This window comes from Sciurus carolinensis, chromosome X, assembly GCF_902686445.1.
Source record: "Sciurus carolinensis chromosome X, mSciCar1.2, whole genome shotgun sequence".
NCBI classification, from domain to species: domain Eukaryota; kingdom Metazoa; phylum Chordata; class Mammalia; order Rodentia; family Sciuridae; genus Sciurus; species Sciurus carolinensis.
Genome location: NC_062232.1, coordinates 99,685,501 through 99,702,634, shown reverse-complemented (window position 1 = coordinate 99,702,634; position 17,134 = coordinate 99,685,501). Strand labels below are relative to the sequence as shown.

Genomic DNA, 17,134 nt, shown 5'->3' with positions numbered 1-17,134 from the left:
CCATCTGTTCATCACCTTTGCCTCCCTGCTACATTGCCTGGTTTGTATCCTAACTCTGCAATGTACTACTTATATAACCTTACGTAACCATGTGGAGACCTTGCAAGGACTATGTTTCTCCTCTGCCTGATAAGTTCTTATTCTTCTTTCCAGAGTCATCTTAGGAGCTGTGTCTTTGGTGAAACCTACACTCTCCAGGGAGTTTTTAGGATCTCTTCCCCTCCACCTTCTGGGCTTTCATTGTACCTCAGCTCTACCTCCATTTTTATAATTTTTGCATTGTATATTTACATCTATTCTTCCACTAAACGATAAGCTCCTGAGAACAGGACTCCATGACTTTGTTTCTGAATTCCCAGGGCCCCATACAGTACTGGGAACAGATATTCCACAAATGTTTATTGGATGGGTGTACATATGCTATTGTCCACAAAGTGGCACAGGATAGATACTCCTGTGATAGTCTGATGGGTGAATTTGGGTTGAGGTGCTACTGATCATCCTTTGATACTTTTATGGCATTACAGTTTTCCATGACTACCATTTTCATAACTTTTCATTTGCATTTTCAGTAGGAAAGTGAATTAGGAGGTCAGTTCACAGGCTCTATCTACAAGATTGCAAGGCGATGTCACTGTTAGACCTGTTGCCTGTCATTTTATCCATTTCTGCTTCTGCCGGCCTTCCTTTCAATATACTCTCAACACCCCAACCCCCGCTATGCAGTTGAAAACGAGGCTCACTGCGACTTTGTGAAGCTGCGGGAGATGCTGATTCGGGTCAACATGGAGGATCTGCGGGAGCAGACCCACACCCGGCACTATGAACTGTACCGCCGCTGTAAGCTGGAGGAGATGGGCTTCAAGGACACCGACCCTGACAGCAAACCCTTCAGGTACCGCCCCCACCAGACCAGGCCAGCCCAGCCCAGCTCAGCCCATCGGGGTGGTGTGGAACCCTTGCGCTGGAGAATTGACCGGGGAGGCCAGACGTGGGTGCTCGATGGAGGAACAGGGAGCATGCACTCATCAATTCTGCTTGTCCCTTCCTTCCCAGCCTCTGTGCACCAGCCAAGAGAGCTGCGGTGGGATAGGCTTGGGAAGCACTGCGGTCCTGTTTATAGGTGTGAGGGAAGGGAGGGGACCCAGAGAGGCAGCCTGGTGGATCTCACAGCTCCCTACCCCTGCATAGAGTCAACTGTGTGGGATGGGATCCCTGAGCTGGGACCCTGTTCCACAGGGTGGCAGTTAGTAACTGTCTTCATCAGGCATCTGCTGCCCAGGCTTCTGTCTCTTCTTTACCCTCCTTGCCATTCTCAAAACCAGACAGGAGGGTAGGAATGTAGCTCAGTGATAGAATGCTTGTCTAGTGTGTGGGAGGCCCTGGGTTCCAGCCCCAGTGCTTAACACACACACACACCAGATAGGACCAGAAACCGTCATTACCCATATTGATGAATGCAGGTTCTTTATTCACTGTCCCTTTATGTTTGCATTCAAGTGCAAGTTTTGTTTTGGCCACAGGATATGAATAATCATTTGGCCTATTTCTCAAATCAGAATCTAAGATGCTTTCAGAGAAGAATGTTTCTGAAAGCAGTGTTTTATGCAGATGGGGGAGATAGACCAAGTAGAAGCGTGTCTGATCTATATGCATGATGTGTGACATAAGCCCCATGTGTTAAATTACCATGTGGTGCCCTTTATGGGGCTCAGTCTCCTTTCAGGAAATGTCAGGCATCAAAAAGCAAGTGCAGGGGATGTTTGTGAGAGAAGGCAGCTTTCCAATGGCCTCTAAGTTCCCATAGTACCTATTTGCAGAGAAAACTGACCTGGGGTGAAGCCCAGCAGCCTTAGTTCCTAACAGGGACAGGCTAGGAAGGGTCACTGGAGTCCCTGGTGTGGAGGAAGGCTTTCTGTTCTGGTGAAAGCTCCCTAAGTGCTTCTCTCCTTTGCCTCCCACAGTTTTCATCTGCATCTGTGGAGTAGGAAGTGCATCTCCACTTGGCAGTTCGGTCCCCTCCTCTCCTCCTTTGCTCCATCCTTCCTTCCTTCCTTCCTTCCCTCCTTTCTTTCCTTTTTTTTTTTTTGTACCAGGGATTGAACCAGGGGTACTTAACCACTAAGCCACATCCTTAGCCCTTTTTATTTTTTATTTAGAGACAGGGTCTTGCTAAGTTGCTTAGGGCCTTACTAAGTTGCTGAGACTGGCTTTGAACTTTTTTTTTTTTTTTTGTGGTGCTGGGGATTGAACCCAGGGCCTTGTGCTTGCAAGGTAAGCACTCTACCAACTGAGCTATCTCCCCAGCCCTGGCTTTGAACTTCTGATCCTCCTGCCTCGACCTCCCAAGCCACTGAGATTACAGGTGTGCACCACCATGCCCGGCATATCCTGAATATGTCTGTTTCCGTGTCTTCGTCCTCTTTACTCCTCTTCCACTGGCCCCTTTCCACATTGCCTGTGAACATTCCCACCCTACAGAAGCTCTCCCTTAGCCCTGCTCTTCCTAGCCAGCACCTGCTCTGTCAAGAAGGTTGGCTCTGGGGCTGGGGTTGTGGCTAAGTGTAGAGCACTTGGGTTCAATCCTCAGATAAAGGTATCGTGTCCATCTATAATTAAAAAAATTTATTTAAAAATAAAGGTTGGCTTTTATAGGAAGGAGAGTCATTCTATATTTACGGCTCCTCTTCCTCTTCTCTTATTTACTTCCTCAACTCAATGCAGTCAAAGGGGTTCCCAACACCCCACGGAAGTGTCTCTCTCCAAGGCCAGCAATCGTGCACTTCTAGCCAAATTCGTTGTGGCCTTAGAGTTCCATCTTCTTTGATCTCAGTAGTATCTCATTTTATACTATTCCCCACTTTCTCCTTCTTGAAATAGTCTCCATCTTTGGTTCTTCCAGTAGTTACCTGGCTGGTTTAATTCCTCTCCTTCTCTCACTACTCCTTGTTAGTCACATTTGCAGGCTCCTGTTCTTCAGCTTATTCCTTTACATGTTGGTGTTTCCCCAGGATTCCTTCTTCTGCTTCTTTCACTCTGTTATCTTTGTGGCTGCTTCTTTCTACTTTCACATCCCTAATTACCACCTCAAAGTAGATGACTCACAAACTAAAATCTTACTTTTGAGCTCCGAACCCATTGATCCAACTAACATTTCCACTTAGACATTCCACACAGGCCTACCTGACACCTGACTTGTCCACAATCTAATTCATTGTCTTTCTTCTTAAACATACTCCTTCTCCAGTGTTCCCTGTTGCAGTTATGATACTGCCTTCCACCTGGGTGCCCAAACCCAAATCCAGAATCATTTTTGACTCCTCCTAAGTCCTGGGAGTTCTGCTTCCTTTACTGCTCCTGCACCTCCCTCCATTCCACACCACCCCCCTAACATGAAGATCCTGCCATTTTGTACGTGGATCTTTGGAAGGTCTCTCCTTCACAAAACAACCAGAGTGGTCTTTCTCAAAGATCCAGTCAGTTCTCCTGTTTAAAACCATGCAGTAGGGGCTGGGGAGATAGCTCAGTCGGTAGAGTGCTTGCCTTGTAAGCACAAGGCCCTGGGTTCGAACCCCAGCACCCAAAAAAAAAAAAAAAAAAAAAAAATAAAACCATGCAGTAAATACACGTCCAGTTCTTTAATGGAGCATTGAAAGCCTGTCCTCTCCTACCAGAGTCAGGAACCTCATCTCCCACTAGTCCACAGTTCACCTAATACTCTTGGACCACGTTGAACTACTGCTGGCTCCCCAAGAATTCGATTCTCTCTCTACATTGTGCTGTACACAGCCAGGGGGAGTCTTGTGGCATCTGGGCAGGAATGGGGCTCCTCTTCTTCAGCAGACTAACTTCTTTTTCTTTCAAAATAAGTTCAGGCCAGGGGTAGGGGGGCCTTAGCCCAGGCATCTCCCATTAGATCCCAAGTTCCTCGAGGGCAGGAATGGTGGCTGTTGGTTTAGATGCTCAGTGACTAGCATAATGTTAATTAGTACCTTGTCTAGCACATGGTGGAATCTTTTGAAGTATTTGTTGAAGCAGTGAATTAATGTGGTCAGTTTCAGAACCAGGGCTTGGCAGCATAGTGCTGTGGGTGGGCCCAAATGCATAGACAGGAGATTCAGCTTCTAGTCCCAACTCTGTCTCTAACTAGCCATGTGATCTTGAGCGAGTAATCTCACCTCTCTGGACCTCAGTTTCCTCATGTGTGAAATGAAGCCATAGAACCAGATTTTCTAAGTCTCTCCAGTTGGCCAAGGCTGCCCTTTTCCCCTCAAGTAGCCACTGTCATGTGCCAAGCCCACTGCCCACTACTTTGTGGTTCTGTTTTTGCATCTCTGTTAAAATTGGGGGAGGATGAAGGAACTCAGGGAGGATGGTTGGGGACAGTTTTCATCAAGGAGCCCCTCTGAAGGCAGAGGGATTAACCTGATCATGCTCGCAGTTTACAGGAGACATATGAGGCCAAAAGGAATGAGTTCCTAGGGGAGCTGCAGAAAAAGGAAGAGGAGATGAGACAAATGTTCGTCCAGAGAGTCAAAGAGAAAGAAGCGGAGCTCAAAGAGGCAGAGAAAGAGGTAAATGGGAGCCTGGGTGCCAGGCAGGAAAGGAAGGGAGGCCCATCAGGGCATGGAAGCCCATGGCAGGGGCTTCACCCTCAAGAGAGCCGCCAGATAGAGCCTTGCGGTCTCTAGGCAGGAATGGAGCACAGCTTCTGAAACCCCACCTTGCCTGGCTAGAGGGTCTATGAGCTCTGTCTTTTTGATTCTTCATTCCCCAAGGCTGAGACGTTTTCTCATTCTGTGTTACTGAATTCTCTGCAGCCTTGCATGCGGTAATGGTGGCCACTAGCTATGTGCGGTTATTTAATTTTCTTGAACATCTAAATTTCATTTTTAATTGACAAATGATAATCGTATACATTTATAGGGTACAGTGTGATACTTTAGTACATTGTGGAATGATCGGATCAGCTTATTTAACAAATCTCTCACTTCCTATACTTACATTTTTTGTGCGCTGAAAGCACTTAAAACTTAATTTTTAAAAAAATTTTTCTTTAAAATTTTAGTTGTAGATGGACACAATACCTTTATTCCATTTATTTAGTTTTATGTCGTGCTGAGGATTGAACCCAGTGCCTCACATGTGCTAGGTAAGCGCTCTGCTGCTGAGTTGCAGCCCAAGCCCATTAAAACCTAATCTTTTTAGCAACTTTGAAATATACAGTAACGCTTAAAACTCAGTTTCTCACTCTCATTACCCATATTTCAAATGCTCAGTTCTCATTCAACTAGTGGATATTATTATTATTAAGTATCAGGGATTGAACCCAGAGACACATAACCGCTTAGCCACATCCCCAGACTTTTTTATTTTATTTCTTTTTATTTTGAGATAGGGTCTCATTAAGTTGTAAGGCTCTCACTAAGTTGCTGAGGGTGGCCTTGAACTTGTGATTCTCATGCCTTGGTCTCCTGAATCACTGGGATTACAGGTGTGTATCACTGTGCCTGATAACTAGTGACTATTATATTGAACAACACAGATACAGAACATTTTCAGTATCATAGAAAGTACTGTTGGGCAGAACAGGTATAGAGTCCAGCCCTTGAGGTCAGGAGTGATTATTTCCCCTTTTCCTGGGAGTTCAGAACTCTATAGGAACCACTGATGACTTTCTTGACTCACCTACTCCATTCTACCTTCTCTTTTGGCTATGGGGAAAGGTGGTTCCAGGTGGTCCTGGATACTTTGCTAAAACCTAAGACAGGGACAGATGGGGCATTTCCCTATATACTTGGATATTCTGTTCCATTTCATTTTACAGTTAAAGAAACATCTGTCCAGGTTTAGCAAGTTCCTAAACTAAGGTTTGATCATCCTGCCTAAACATGCAGTTAGTTCTCTGAGCCATGGCCTGGCCTCCAAGGTCTCCCCTATCAATCCACCTCTGGCTGACAGATAATTGGTCTAAGGTACAGTTTTGGTCCCGTCAGTCACTGCTTCACCTCTCTGGGCCTCAAAATCCTCTACCATAAAGAAGAGAAGCATTAATTCTCAAGTCTCTTCCATGTCTAATCTGTTGTGACTTTCAAGGGTTTTCACCAAGCCTATGGCAAGAGTATTGATTTTATTTCAGTTTCACTTTTAAGAAGAAAAATACTGCACAGTACCTTTAGGGGGACAAGCGAGGGGATCTCAATGATAAATGAATAAAATTGCAATAAACAAAAGCTAGGTTAAACTGATGGGCAGCCCAAGTGCCCTCCTTACTCCAAGTGACTAGTAAAAACCATTTTAGACAGCAAGTTTGTCATTCACCACACCTTACTAAGTGACAGTTCCAAGTATCCACAGGACCCAGAGTACTGACCCTCTTAATGTATGGCAAGTGCTATAGAATCCTAAATTCTCCCCTGAATCTTCCAAAGAAGGTGAAATTCTTCTTGGTCTGCTCTTAATTTACAGGATAGTTTCCACATTCTAGTTTGTGACAGCCTGTGTTTCTTGCTCCTGATCTGTTTGTCACAGTGGCATGCCAGAATATGCTTGTGGTTCTTTGGGTCTGTGGTTCTGTTCAGGTCTAGTTGAGCCTCACCTCTGGTTAAGACTAGGGTGTTCACATTCATTCCATTTTATAAAATCCTTTTATCTCCTTTCATGACCACAACCAAGTATTTCCTTGGACCACCTTTTTCATTGCCGAAGTTTTCTCTGTGATCCTCTCTGATTTCAAGGGATAAGAAAAGTGGGGGCTCCTTACATATGGGAGGTCCCATTATATAATCCTCTAAAGTTTGGGTTGTCTGGGCAAGTGCCTTAATTTCTCAGGCCTCCTGTTTCCTTATAAAATTGAATATAATAGCAGAACCTACCTCTTGATGGTTATAATAATTAGCTGAGTATGGTAGTGCATACCTATACTTCTAGCAACTTAGAAGGCTGAGCAGGATTTCAGGTTCAAGGCCAGCCTCCACTACTTAGCAAGGCCCTGTCTCAAAATAAAAAATTAAAAAGGGTTGGGGTGCTCTACCATTAAGCCACATCCCTAGTCCTTTTTATTTTTTATTTTGAGACAGGGTCTCACTAAGTTGCTAAGGCTGGCCTTGAACTTGTGATCCTTCTGCCTTGGCCTTCTGAGTCACTGGAGTTACAGCTGTGCATCATGACACTGGCTATGGGGATTCTTTTAAACATAATGTTTGATTACACAGGCTGCACTGTTCCTTGACTATTGCAGAAGCAGAGATTTTGAGATAAGATAACAGGTAGAGAGAACTATTTCCAGCAGTGTGCCTTTTCCTACCATCATGGCAGTACCTGGCAGAAATATTGCCTGAGGTCCTGGGATCCTGCAAGGTTGCATCTCTGCCAGTCCTCACCCACACTGGGCCCTATTGGATTGGAGGATGCCATGAGGGACTTTTTTCTAATCTCCCTCTGTTTCCTTGACAGCTGCATGAGAAATTTGACCGTCTGAAGAAGCTTCACCAAGATGAGAAGAAGAAGCTGGAAGATAAGAAGAAATCCCTGGATGATGAAGTGAATGCCTTCAAACAGAGAAAGACGGCAGCCGAGCTGCTCCAGTCTCAGGGTTCCCAGGCTGGAGGCTCACAGACTCTGAAAAGAGATAAAGAGAAGAAAAAGTAAGTAGCAGGCCTTTCTGGGGTGGTAGCTCCTTCTTCCTCTGCTCATCTCCCCAGGGCAGGACCCAGAGGCTGAGAGGGCTGAGGGCTGGTGAGCAGGCATGAACCACAGGTTGTTAGACTAATTTGGGTACCTATAACTGGTCCCCATGGAGCCTTTGGTTTCCCTATTTGGAGAACTGACAGTAGGGGAGGATTGAGTCCCAGAGCTCCAGCCCCTCTGTTTGGCCTACTTAGAAAAACTCTGCAAACTCAAGGGAGATGAAAAGGAAGGGAAGGGAGAGGAAAAGCAAAGAGAATGTGAGAGAGTAGAAGGGAGGAAGCAATGAGAGATGCAAAGTTGTAAGAAGGAGTGGAAGAAAAGGAAGGGCAGATAGAAGGTGGTGGAAGAAAGAAAGAACCTTTTAGCAGATGCCTCTGGACACCTCCTCTCCGCTTTGCAACACAAGGAGGTTGTACCTGATGTTTCCAGGCCTGCTTGGCTAGTCCTGTATCTGATGTTGCCCACATCTCCATGCCTGTAGTCCAGCCTTCACCCTGCCTCAGTTCTCACTAGCTGCAGCCAACAGAATTTAACTGCTTCCACTGAAGGCTGCAGTTCAGCCCCTATTTCCCACCCTTTTCTATCCCTTTCTGCTGACTGCTTAGTTGTGCCCAGCCTGGGGTACTGAGAACTTAGTGGAGAGCTTTTAGATTTCAACGTCCTCTGTGTGCCCCATCCTCAAGCTGGGAAAGTGATTTAAAAATGAATCTGCCTCCCCTGGTACTTGGTAAGGCAGGATAACATGTGCTCAAGGTTACAGGGTGTGTCAGTAGTCCTGGTCAGTAGTCAGTGCTTGCCGAAGTTACCCATTCCTCATCTCAGAACCAGAGAAGAGCATTTTCAGCAAGACCTATACAACACCAAGAAAAGATCCAGCAGTGCACTTATACTCTCTGGTTGTTTGTATAGTGCAACTCAAGGAGCTCCCAGATGGAGTGTTAGCAATGTTCTTACTAAAGGGTCCTTAGGATCTGCAAGATGTCCATGGTCATTGCCTTCTACTTTTAGCCACTCATTCCTGGACTTGTCTATTAGATACTTGCCAAAAGGAAGAAACATCTTCCTTTCATCTGTGCCTAGCTTATTACTTAGAAATAACACAGTGTACGACTTTGTACAACTGTGACTTTGAATAACTTTGTACAGGTGTGAAATATTTCATATTTGAAGGCCCTCACCCTTGCAGTATTAACTTTCTCACATTTGACTAACAAATGTGTCATTTGAAATCCAGAGAATTTCATTACTGAATCTTAATACTATATGTCAAATTCACTGATTAATGAACTTTTTTGATATTACCTTATGGATCAAGTTCAACTAGCCAGATGAAAATCTCTTTGGACACACCATATATTATCTGTCATGGTTATGTAGTTGTACCAGCAGAAATGGATTCGTTCTTTGTGTGTGTGTGTGTGTGTATGTGGTGCTGGGGATGAAACCCAGGGCCTCACACATGCTAGGCAAGTGCTCTACCACTGAGCCACAACCCCAGCCCATTTTAAAATTTTATTTTAAGACAGGGTCTCATTAAGTTGCTGAGACTGGCCTTAAACTTGAAGTCCTCCTACCTTAGCCTCCCAAGTAGCTGGGATTACAGGCATTTCCAGTTTTTAAGATCAGAAAAATTGCCTTTCAGCTCTAATCTGCTGCCTTTGTGATCCTGTGGTATTCGTTAACTCAGTCCCTTGGACAGTTTCCCAGCCTGCTTGCAGGAATTAGGAGATTATGTAGTTTGCACAGAGGACACTGACACTAAATAAATAATGATAATAAATATTCCCTATTCAAAGTGTTTTGTGAGAACTCTTCTCAGACCAGGTATTCCCCTTGTTGCCTCAGATTGTCTGACTTTCCCCCACCCCAGGCAAAAGACCATGTATAGGGAAACACCCCTCTTCAGTTTCTAGAAATATCTGGGGTTGGTAATGGTGCCCATTTTCAATTCTGAGATGGGTGAAAACCTTACTGGAATGTGGTATCTCCTGTGAGCAATAACGACCTAACAAAATAGCCTGTCCTCTTCCATACTTCCAGATGTATAAGTAGCCCCAGGTCTGGACTCCTTATGTAATTCCATGAACGACTGATTAACTTCTAGAAGACCCACCATTAGACCTGTGCCACTCTGCTCCCATAGTGATGGTGGCAGTGAGTTTTGAGGATAGAAATGATGGTAGTAGAATTTATTCTTAAGAGCTGGTAGTTGGATCTAGTAGAGTCTCATATTCAGGAGATCCTTTGGCTGCCATTAAAGAGATTAAGAAAGAGTACCAGTGTTTCAGGGGTGCCTACCAGTCCCCCCTTCCCCCTACCCCTCCCTGCTACTCCTAATCTCTTTTGATCTCTAACTCTTCATTGTGTCAACTCATAATAGTTGATTTCTCCTCGTGCTCACTCCATCTTCATTAGCTCTTACTGTTTTACAGTTAACTCTGCTGTTTGCTGCATGCTGCATGAGACCCAGGGTCCTGGTAAGCTTTATTAACTCTAAATAGAACTGGCAGTGGCTTCTAGAACATGTCTCCCCAATCCCCACACCCCCAACACACATATCTAATCATAAAAGAAAGTGCTTTATTAGATTAGCTGATTTCCTCTTATGTCTTATGATATGAAGAAATAGCCTGGAGTGGTTTCAAGCATATGCATGGAATGTCTGCCTGCCTGCCTGATGAAAAGGGGGACTTTTGCAGACTTTTGCTGATAGAACAGCTGGGTAGCATAGATGTGATCAGTATTTGAGGTTTCAATCAGGGCATTTTATTTTATTTTATTTTTTGGTACTGGGGATTGTACCCAGGGGCACTTAACCACTGAGTCATATCCCCAGCCCTTTCTTTTTTATCTTTTATTTAGAGACAGGGTCTTGCTAAGTTGCTCAGGGCCTCCCTAAGTTGCTGAGACTGGCTTTGAACTTGGGATCCTCCTGCCTCAGCCTCCCGAGCAGCTGGGATTACAGGCCAATTTTTTCTTAAAGAGACATAATCATTACTTTCAAAAGTAACTGTGGTGATACCAGAAACTGTCCTGCAGTAGCACAGTCAGCATTGATTCCAGATTTGGAAATGTGCAAAGCTGATGTAAACTTGATTCTGTTTCCCTCTGGTGAGTTCAAGTTCTCCATTTTCCTTTTGACTTTCCCCCAAACCATAATCAAAGTGGAAGAAAACAGAGACCTAGGTAGTATAGAGGTGGCCTTACATTTAATTCTATAAGTACCATCTTCATGAAAACCTCTGGTAAGGAAGAGGTAATCTTTAGTAAGGATTCCTGAGAGCTAGGTGTCTAGAGAAGTAAATAAAGCTGTCCATTGTGTCAGTCTCATAGGGAGACTGAAAGCAGTGATTAAGCACTTTCTGTCTACTTTGCTACACTCAGATAATGGAGGAAGTGCAATATAAATATTTTTAATTTAACATAATTAGGCTTATTATTTTAAAAATCTTGCCATGGAAACTTTCAAGCATGAGCAGAAGAAGAGAGTAGTACACTGCAGCCTTGTGTACCCACAATACAGTCACCCAATAAACCATCAACATAGGGTCACTTCTGTTTCGTCAATTACCCCAGACCTGCTGGATTATTGTAAGGCATAACCTATGTCATTTTATGTGTACATACTCTAGTATGTATGTCTAAAAGATAATGACTCCAAAAAAATAAAATAAAATAGCCACACTCCCACCATTATCACACCTACAAAATTAACAATAATTAGTTAACATAAAATGTCTCTTTGGTGTTTGAAGTACCCTGGTTGTCTCATAAAGGCCCTTGTATGTTTGGTCTGTTTGGATTGGGGAATATAAAATATTGAGAAGATTTCTCCCTGCTCACCCATGCAGTTTATGATTTTAGATGGAGAGCCTGCTGTTAGTCACCAAACTGACTGCTGTAGCTATTCGTCTGGCAACTTCAAGCAGCTGGCAAAACATCCTAGTTTCAAGGAAATCCCAAAGAGAAAGTCCATAGAGGCTTCTGAAACATAAGGCCCATGAAACCAGGCCAAACAAAATGACCTTAAAAAAAAAGAGAAAGAAATATGTCATGTATATCTAAAAACAGCAACAACAAAAGCAATGAAATGATTTACTGTCTGTCTTAAAGGCAAGTCTCAGAGCCTATGCTAGGTGACCAGAATTAAACAGCAGCTCTCCCTTGGTGCCTAGCAAAGTGTCTGAGGGCTGAAGGTATCTGGGTGGTGGGAAGCCCATAATTACTAGGTTAGGACCTAATTAAGAAGAGATTTTTAAAAATATTTTTCTGGTTGTTGATCCTTATTTTGCTATCTGATGCCACTACTGCTGCCATCCCGCGGCATGTGGGTGTATGAGAGAGAAAGCGTGTTCCCGGGAGCCAGTGCATTAAGACCTCAAGACACTCTAACATAGCTATATTTGAATGTATCCACTAGTCATCATGACAGTTTTCTTCTGACTCCCCTTCCCCCCTTTTTGGTACATTAATCCATCCATTCATTAATACAGCTTCTCTTTTCATTTTCAGTTTGGGCTTCCCATAGATGCACCCTTTCCCATACAACAGAACTGAGACTTCCTTTCTCTAATTTCCCTTTAACATGTCTGGGGGCGGGGCATATGAACCATGTCCACCCATCTCTTCTGTGAAAGTTTTTAGAAGCCTGAGAGTCACAGGGTGGTTTCTGGCATCTGGTCAAAAAACCAGCATTCATGTGACTCAGAGCTGTATCCAGTTCCCCCTCCTAGGACCCCCAGACATCCATTCTTCCCAATGCCCCCTCCACATCCCCATCTCTCCAGACTATGACCCATTCAGAGGTCCCATCTGCTACTCTTTGCCACCAGCTCTCCCGTTCAAGCCCTCATCGCTCCTTGTTTCCCTTAGGTATTTGCATCCACCATGACTGGGTAAGCACCAGTCAGCAAAACTGTCCCCTTAGTCTCCTGTGTCCCAGTCATTGTCTTCCCTGCCCCCTCCACTAACCTGAGAAGTCACAGTCCCCTTGCAGAGAGCTCCAAAAGGAGATGCTTTAATGTCTTTTTTTCTGGTCCCTTAGCCCAGTCCTTGGCAGTTTTCATTCACTCAAAGTAACTGCAGTTACTACGTTAAAAGTCAGCCATGAGTTTATTTACATCAAACCTGGAAGCATAAAACACAACTTCTGAAGTAAATAGCATAAATTTCCCCTCTCCAACTCTGGGTACACCACAAATGCAGAAGGGAGGACAAACCTGAATATTATTACCAGCATAGAGTCTTGAATAATAGACTTACAGGACTCTTCTGAGGGATACTAGCATCTCCTTGGTCATTTCCCAGGAACTCTGTGCCATCCCAATATGGTAGGGCAAGCAGCAGGGATAATATTTGCATTTCATAAACTGGCAAGCTGACTGGTCAAAGACTCAAGAGCTTCGATGAGTCTTCTAGTCTCTTTGGTACGTATGAGGATGATTGTAATGCACGTTTTGTACACATCCCCAGTACAAAGAGGCAAGCCTGTCAGCTGGAGGGAAGAAAAGAGTTGTTGTGCCTCAAAAGGTCCTTAACTTTATGTCCAAGAATTTGATATTTTAAGAATATTTCTGCCCTAATTTTTATAATGAGTTCCATCTAATAGTGGCTTTGGGAATCCCTCTGAAATAGGGAGCTCTCTCTTGTCAGGGCCATGAGGCACAATGACCTTTGGTGTTTGGGCAGTGACAAAGTGAGTGCTGGAGGCGACCTAGCAACGATCTGTGGCTAATATGCCGTCTCTCTGCCCTTCCTTTGCAGTAATCCATGGCTGTGTACTGAATAGTATCCCCTGCTACAGCTGGACTGGACTCCACTTAGCCTTTTAAGCGAAGGTTCCTATTTTAATTGACAGCTTTCTTTTGGGGTGTCAGGCAACCGGGCCTCCCACCCCTGCTGTGTACTTCAAGCCCCACTTCTTTTTGATTTCTGCAACTTCCTCCTGCCTCCCAGTCCCACTGGCACCGACAGTGACCTTCTTCTTTTTCATTTTTTTTTGGGTGGGATTGTTTTGTGATCACTTCCTTTCAAAACACAGTCAAGAAGGCTATGCCAAATTTCTAGGCCTTTTTGAAGTGTCAAGAAAGGGGAAGGGGTTTCTTTATTCAATAACAGATAATAGTAGGAAGCACACAAAAAAAAAAACAGCAGAAAGTAGAAAAACTGAAAAGCAGACAAAGGCACAGACTTTGTCTTGTTGACAAAGCAAGAACTCACTTCTGATACATATTGGTTGGTGATTCAAGGATTGGTTAGTGGTCAGAGGCCAGCGAGATGGTAATGCTGCCAAAGCACACACTAGTTTCTTGGGAAAATTCAAGTCACAGTAGAGCATTTTAGGAGACCCTATGCTGGTTGGTAAAACGAACCACCACCATCAAAACCCTCATAAGCCAAAACCAAAAAAATCATCAGCAGTAACTCAGAGTTAAGGATGTCAGGTCGCCTTGCGAGAGACTCCTTATTTACAGCTTTGATGTTCCAAAATCCACCTTTAGAGGTTACCAACCAGAATCACCATCCTCCTGGATAATTACTAGCATTATGAACAGGAGGCCCCCTCATTTGCATTTGTTTACAGATTGACCACTTGAAGCTTGAGGATCTCAAAATACTTTAAAAGTATTAAAGCCACATTGCCTTTGTGAGACTTTTAGAAAGTAAGCAGGAATTTTATATAAAAGGAAGAAATTTAGGTAAGACAGATATAACCCACTTGTTCGTGTAAGAGGAAATTGAGACCCAGAGAAGCAAAGGGACTTACCCAAAGTCCTGCTGCTGTTTCTTGGCAGAAATCAGGCTAAATTTCTTGTCATTCATTTCGCCAAGGGATTCAGTCTGTTTATATGTGTTCCTGGAGACAAGGTCTTTTGATGTTCAGAGAAACTGAATAGTCAGTGTTAGAAGACCTGGAGTTTTTTTTTAAGATGCTGATGGACCTTTATTTTATTCATTTATTCATATTCATATGTGGTGCTGAGATTCAATCCCAGTACTTCACAAATGTCAGGCAAGCACTCTACTGCTGAGCCACAACCCCAGTTCTGGAGGGTTCTTTCCCCCATAGAAAAGCATCTGAGGATGGGGCAGGTGGGGGCTGGCATGGACTGGGTGCTACTGCCAAGAGGTGTCCTCCTGGTGCCTGTTAGCCCATCAGCTTTCCTGTAAGTCTGGAACTGGGCCCAGGGGACTGTATATTTAACAGGTGCCCTGGACGATCCTTATAATCAGGGAAGTTTGGTACACCAAAGTCTAACCTATGAGCGAATATAAGACCTTTAGAAAGTTAGTCAGGCCTATTAAAAGCATCCAAGTGCTTGTTTCATTGGGTAGCTTTTCTCACTGTAGATATTTTCCCCCTCTCTACTGAAAAGGCTTGTTAATTAGTACCATTGTTCCTATTTTTTAAAAATACCCTAAGTTCTCTGTTTACTTCTGGTGAAACAAAACCAGTCATTAGAAATGGCCTGTGCTTTTATTTTCCCAGATTGGAATGGAATGGCTTTCCTGAAACACACACACACACACACACACACACACACACACACGCACACACACGCACTTACTTCATTTCTTATAACCCAAGAAGGTTGCTTTCCCCAGCTGCAGGTTGGATCACGGTTTTTGCTTTTGTTTTATGTTGTTGTTGTTTGTTTTCATCATTTAGCATTCACATGTGGCTGTTAATATGTGCTTGTTTTTAATTAAAACAAGAAGCTTTAAACTGGTGTGTGGTGTTCTTCAACCCTTCTTCACCGATTGCCCCATGGTGATGGCCCCTCACTGACCCCATTTCTAACCTGTCTTCTCAAAGTGTAATCTGTGCTACCTCACACTGCCCACTCCCCTCCCCATCTTACTTTGAATGCCCTTTTTCTTTGGCTAATTTCATGTTTTCTTTCTCTTTCTCTCTCCCTCTCCAGCTTTTTTTAATCTTGTCTTCAGCAGCTGCACTAAGTCTAAAGGAGAAGACTGCCATTATAGAAGAGTTAGGGTTCCATATTGTCTCAAACCAGAAATCGGCCAATTCCCTCTCCCCTAAACTGTGTGCACACATGCACACATGCACACACACACATACCACTCAACAAGTGTACATGTGTCCCTGTGTCCAGGCAAGAAGCTCTCTTTTGACTTACATGGTATTTTAAATTGGAAGTGTCTTGTCCTAAACTAACAAGGCAGGAAAAGACTCATCAGAGCTGGAAAATGGACCAAATGTAACCTCAGAGAGACAACTACAGGACCACTCACCCAAGTGTAAGTGACTGGGGCAGGAGACCTCAGCTGTGGGTGCGGAAGTGCTGTTCACAAGGCTTTGAGTTTTATGTTTTTCTTTTTAAACAATCCTCTGGTTCAATGGGTTAACTGTCTTTGGCTCTTATTAAACATTTCTGAACATGGAAGAGAAAGTTGAGTGACATTTGCATCTTCTCCAGCATTCACAGGTCTTCTGCAGACCCCAGCAAGGGGGAAAAATGGATCCACTATCTAATATTCAGGTGGAGAAAGGAGAGAGGGAGGTTTAAACTTAGTAGGGGCAGAACTACTCCATTCAAACTTCTGAGGCTATTGGGGCCTTTGCAGCCTTTGCAGCCTTTGCAAGAGGTTTCTGTTCAACCTGGGGTCTGGAAGGAGAGCTTTGATGTTGATAAATCTGCCTTGAATTCATTGGCTTAATTTGCATCAAAATACCATGTGAGTGTGCTCATTCCCATATATCCCTACCACCATCACTACTGTCCCACTGTCCAGTGTCTCTTGAGAGAGCCTCTTTGCATGTTTTCCAGAATCTGTGTTTTTCCTTTCTTCTTTGTTCTTTTTGCTCAAAGGTGTGACCAGTCACTACCCCTCTGGGGCTTTCATTTTCCAAGAGAAACATCCCAGAACCAGCACTGTTTAGCTTGATACCTTTCTAATGTCCATGTCAATTTTCAATAAAATTCAAAGAAATGCTAAATGGCTCTGTGATCTGATCCTAAATTATTAGGTGATGGGGCTCACCACAGTTTGCCTTAGGAAGAGTGGGGTGGCTGCCTCCGAAATGGATGATTTGAGGGACTCAGGGGAGCCAGGAACCCATGAACTCTTCCTAGGTGGGCTACCACACCATCTCCTTTCCTCCATCTGAGCCTCAAATTCCCAGGGACTGGGTGGATGTGAGCAGGGAGTTGGCTACTTTATTAGCATGAGTTTAACTAATCAGTTGAGCTAATTATCACCCGGGATAACAGATGAAGAAAGTGGAGTGCCTGATCCTACAGAACAAGATTCAGGTGAGTTTTAATTCCAACAAGAAAAGAACTCTGCATGTTTTCACGCATTTAGTCTTGTGATATGAACATTTCCCCAAATTCAGGGATACGACTGTTCTTTATGACCTAGAAAGCATTCTATAGATAATAGGTAGTATTGTAGGTCTACCAGAGAGGGAAGCCTCCCA

The 17,134-nt window shown here is 44.0% G+C and overlaps 1 protein-coding gene across 4 annotated transcripts in view; it reads left to right on the top strand.

The window, feature by feature from the left end:
- Window positions 1-16,280, top strand: part of Septin6 (septin 6) — a 71,381-nt gene extending 55,101 nt beyond the window's left edge. The window contains exons 7-11 of one of the 4 annotated variants that reach the window (XM_047536045.1): window positions 727-895; window positions 4,442-4,574; window positions 7,456-7,646; window positions 10,122-10,166; window positions 15,615-16,280. In XM_047536045.1, coding sequence (XP_047392001.1) covers window positions 727-895; window positions 4,442-4,574; window positions 7,456-7,646; window positions 10,122-10,125 — 497 coding nt within the window. In that variant the 3' untranslated portion in view covers window positions 10,126-10,166; window positions 15,615-16,280. Of the gene's footprint in view, window positions 1-726; window positions 896-4,441; window positions 4,575-7,455; window positions 7,647-10,121; window positions 10,167-13,452; window positions 15,416-15,614 lie in introns of those variants that run through there. The other 3 variants (XM_047536044.1, XM_047536043.1, XM_047536042.1) reach the window with 3 other exon arrangements.
- The last annotated feature ends 854 nt before the right edge of the window (window positions 16,281-17,134 follow it).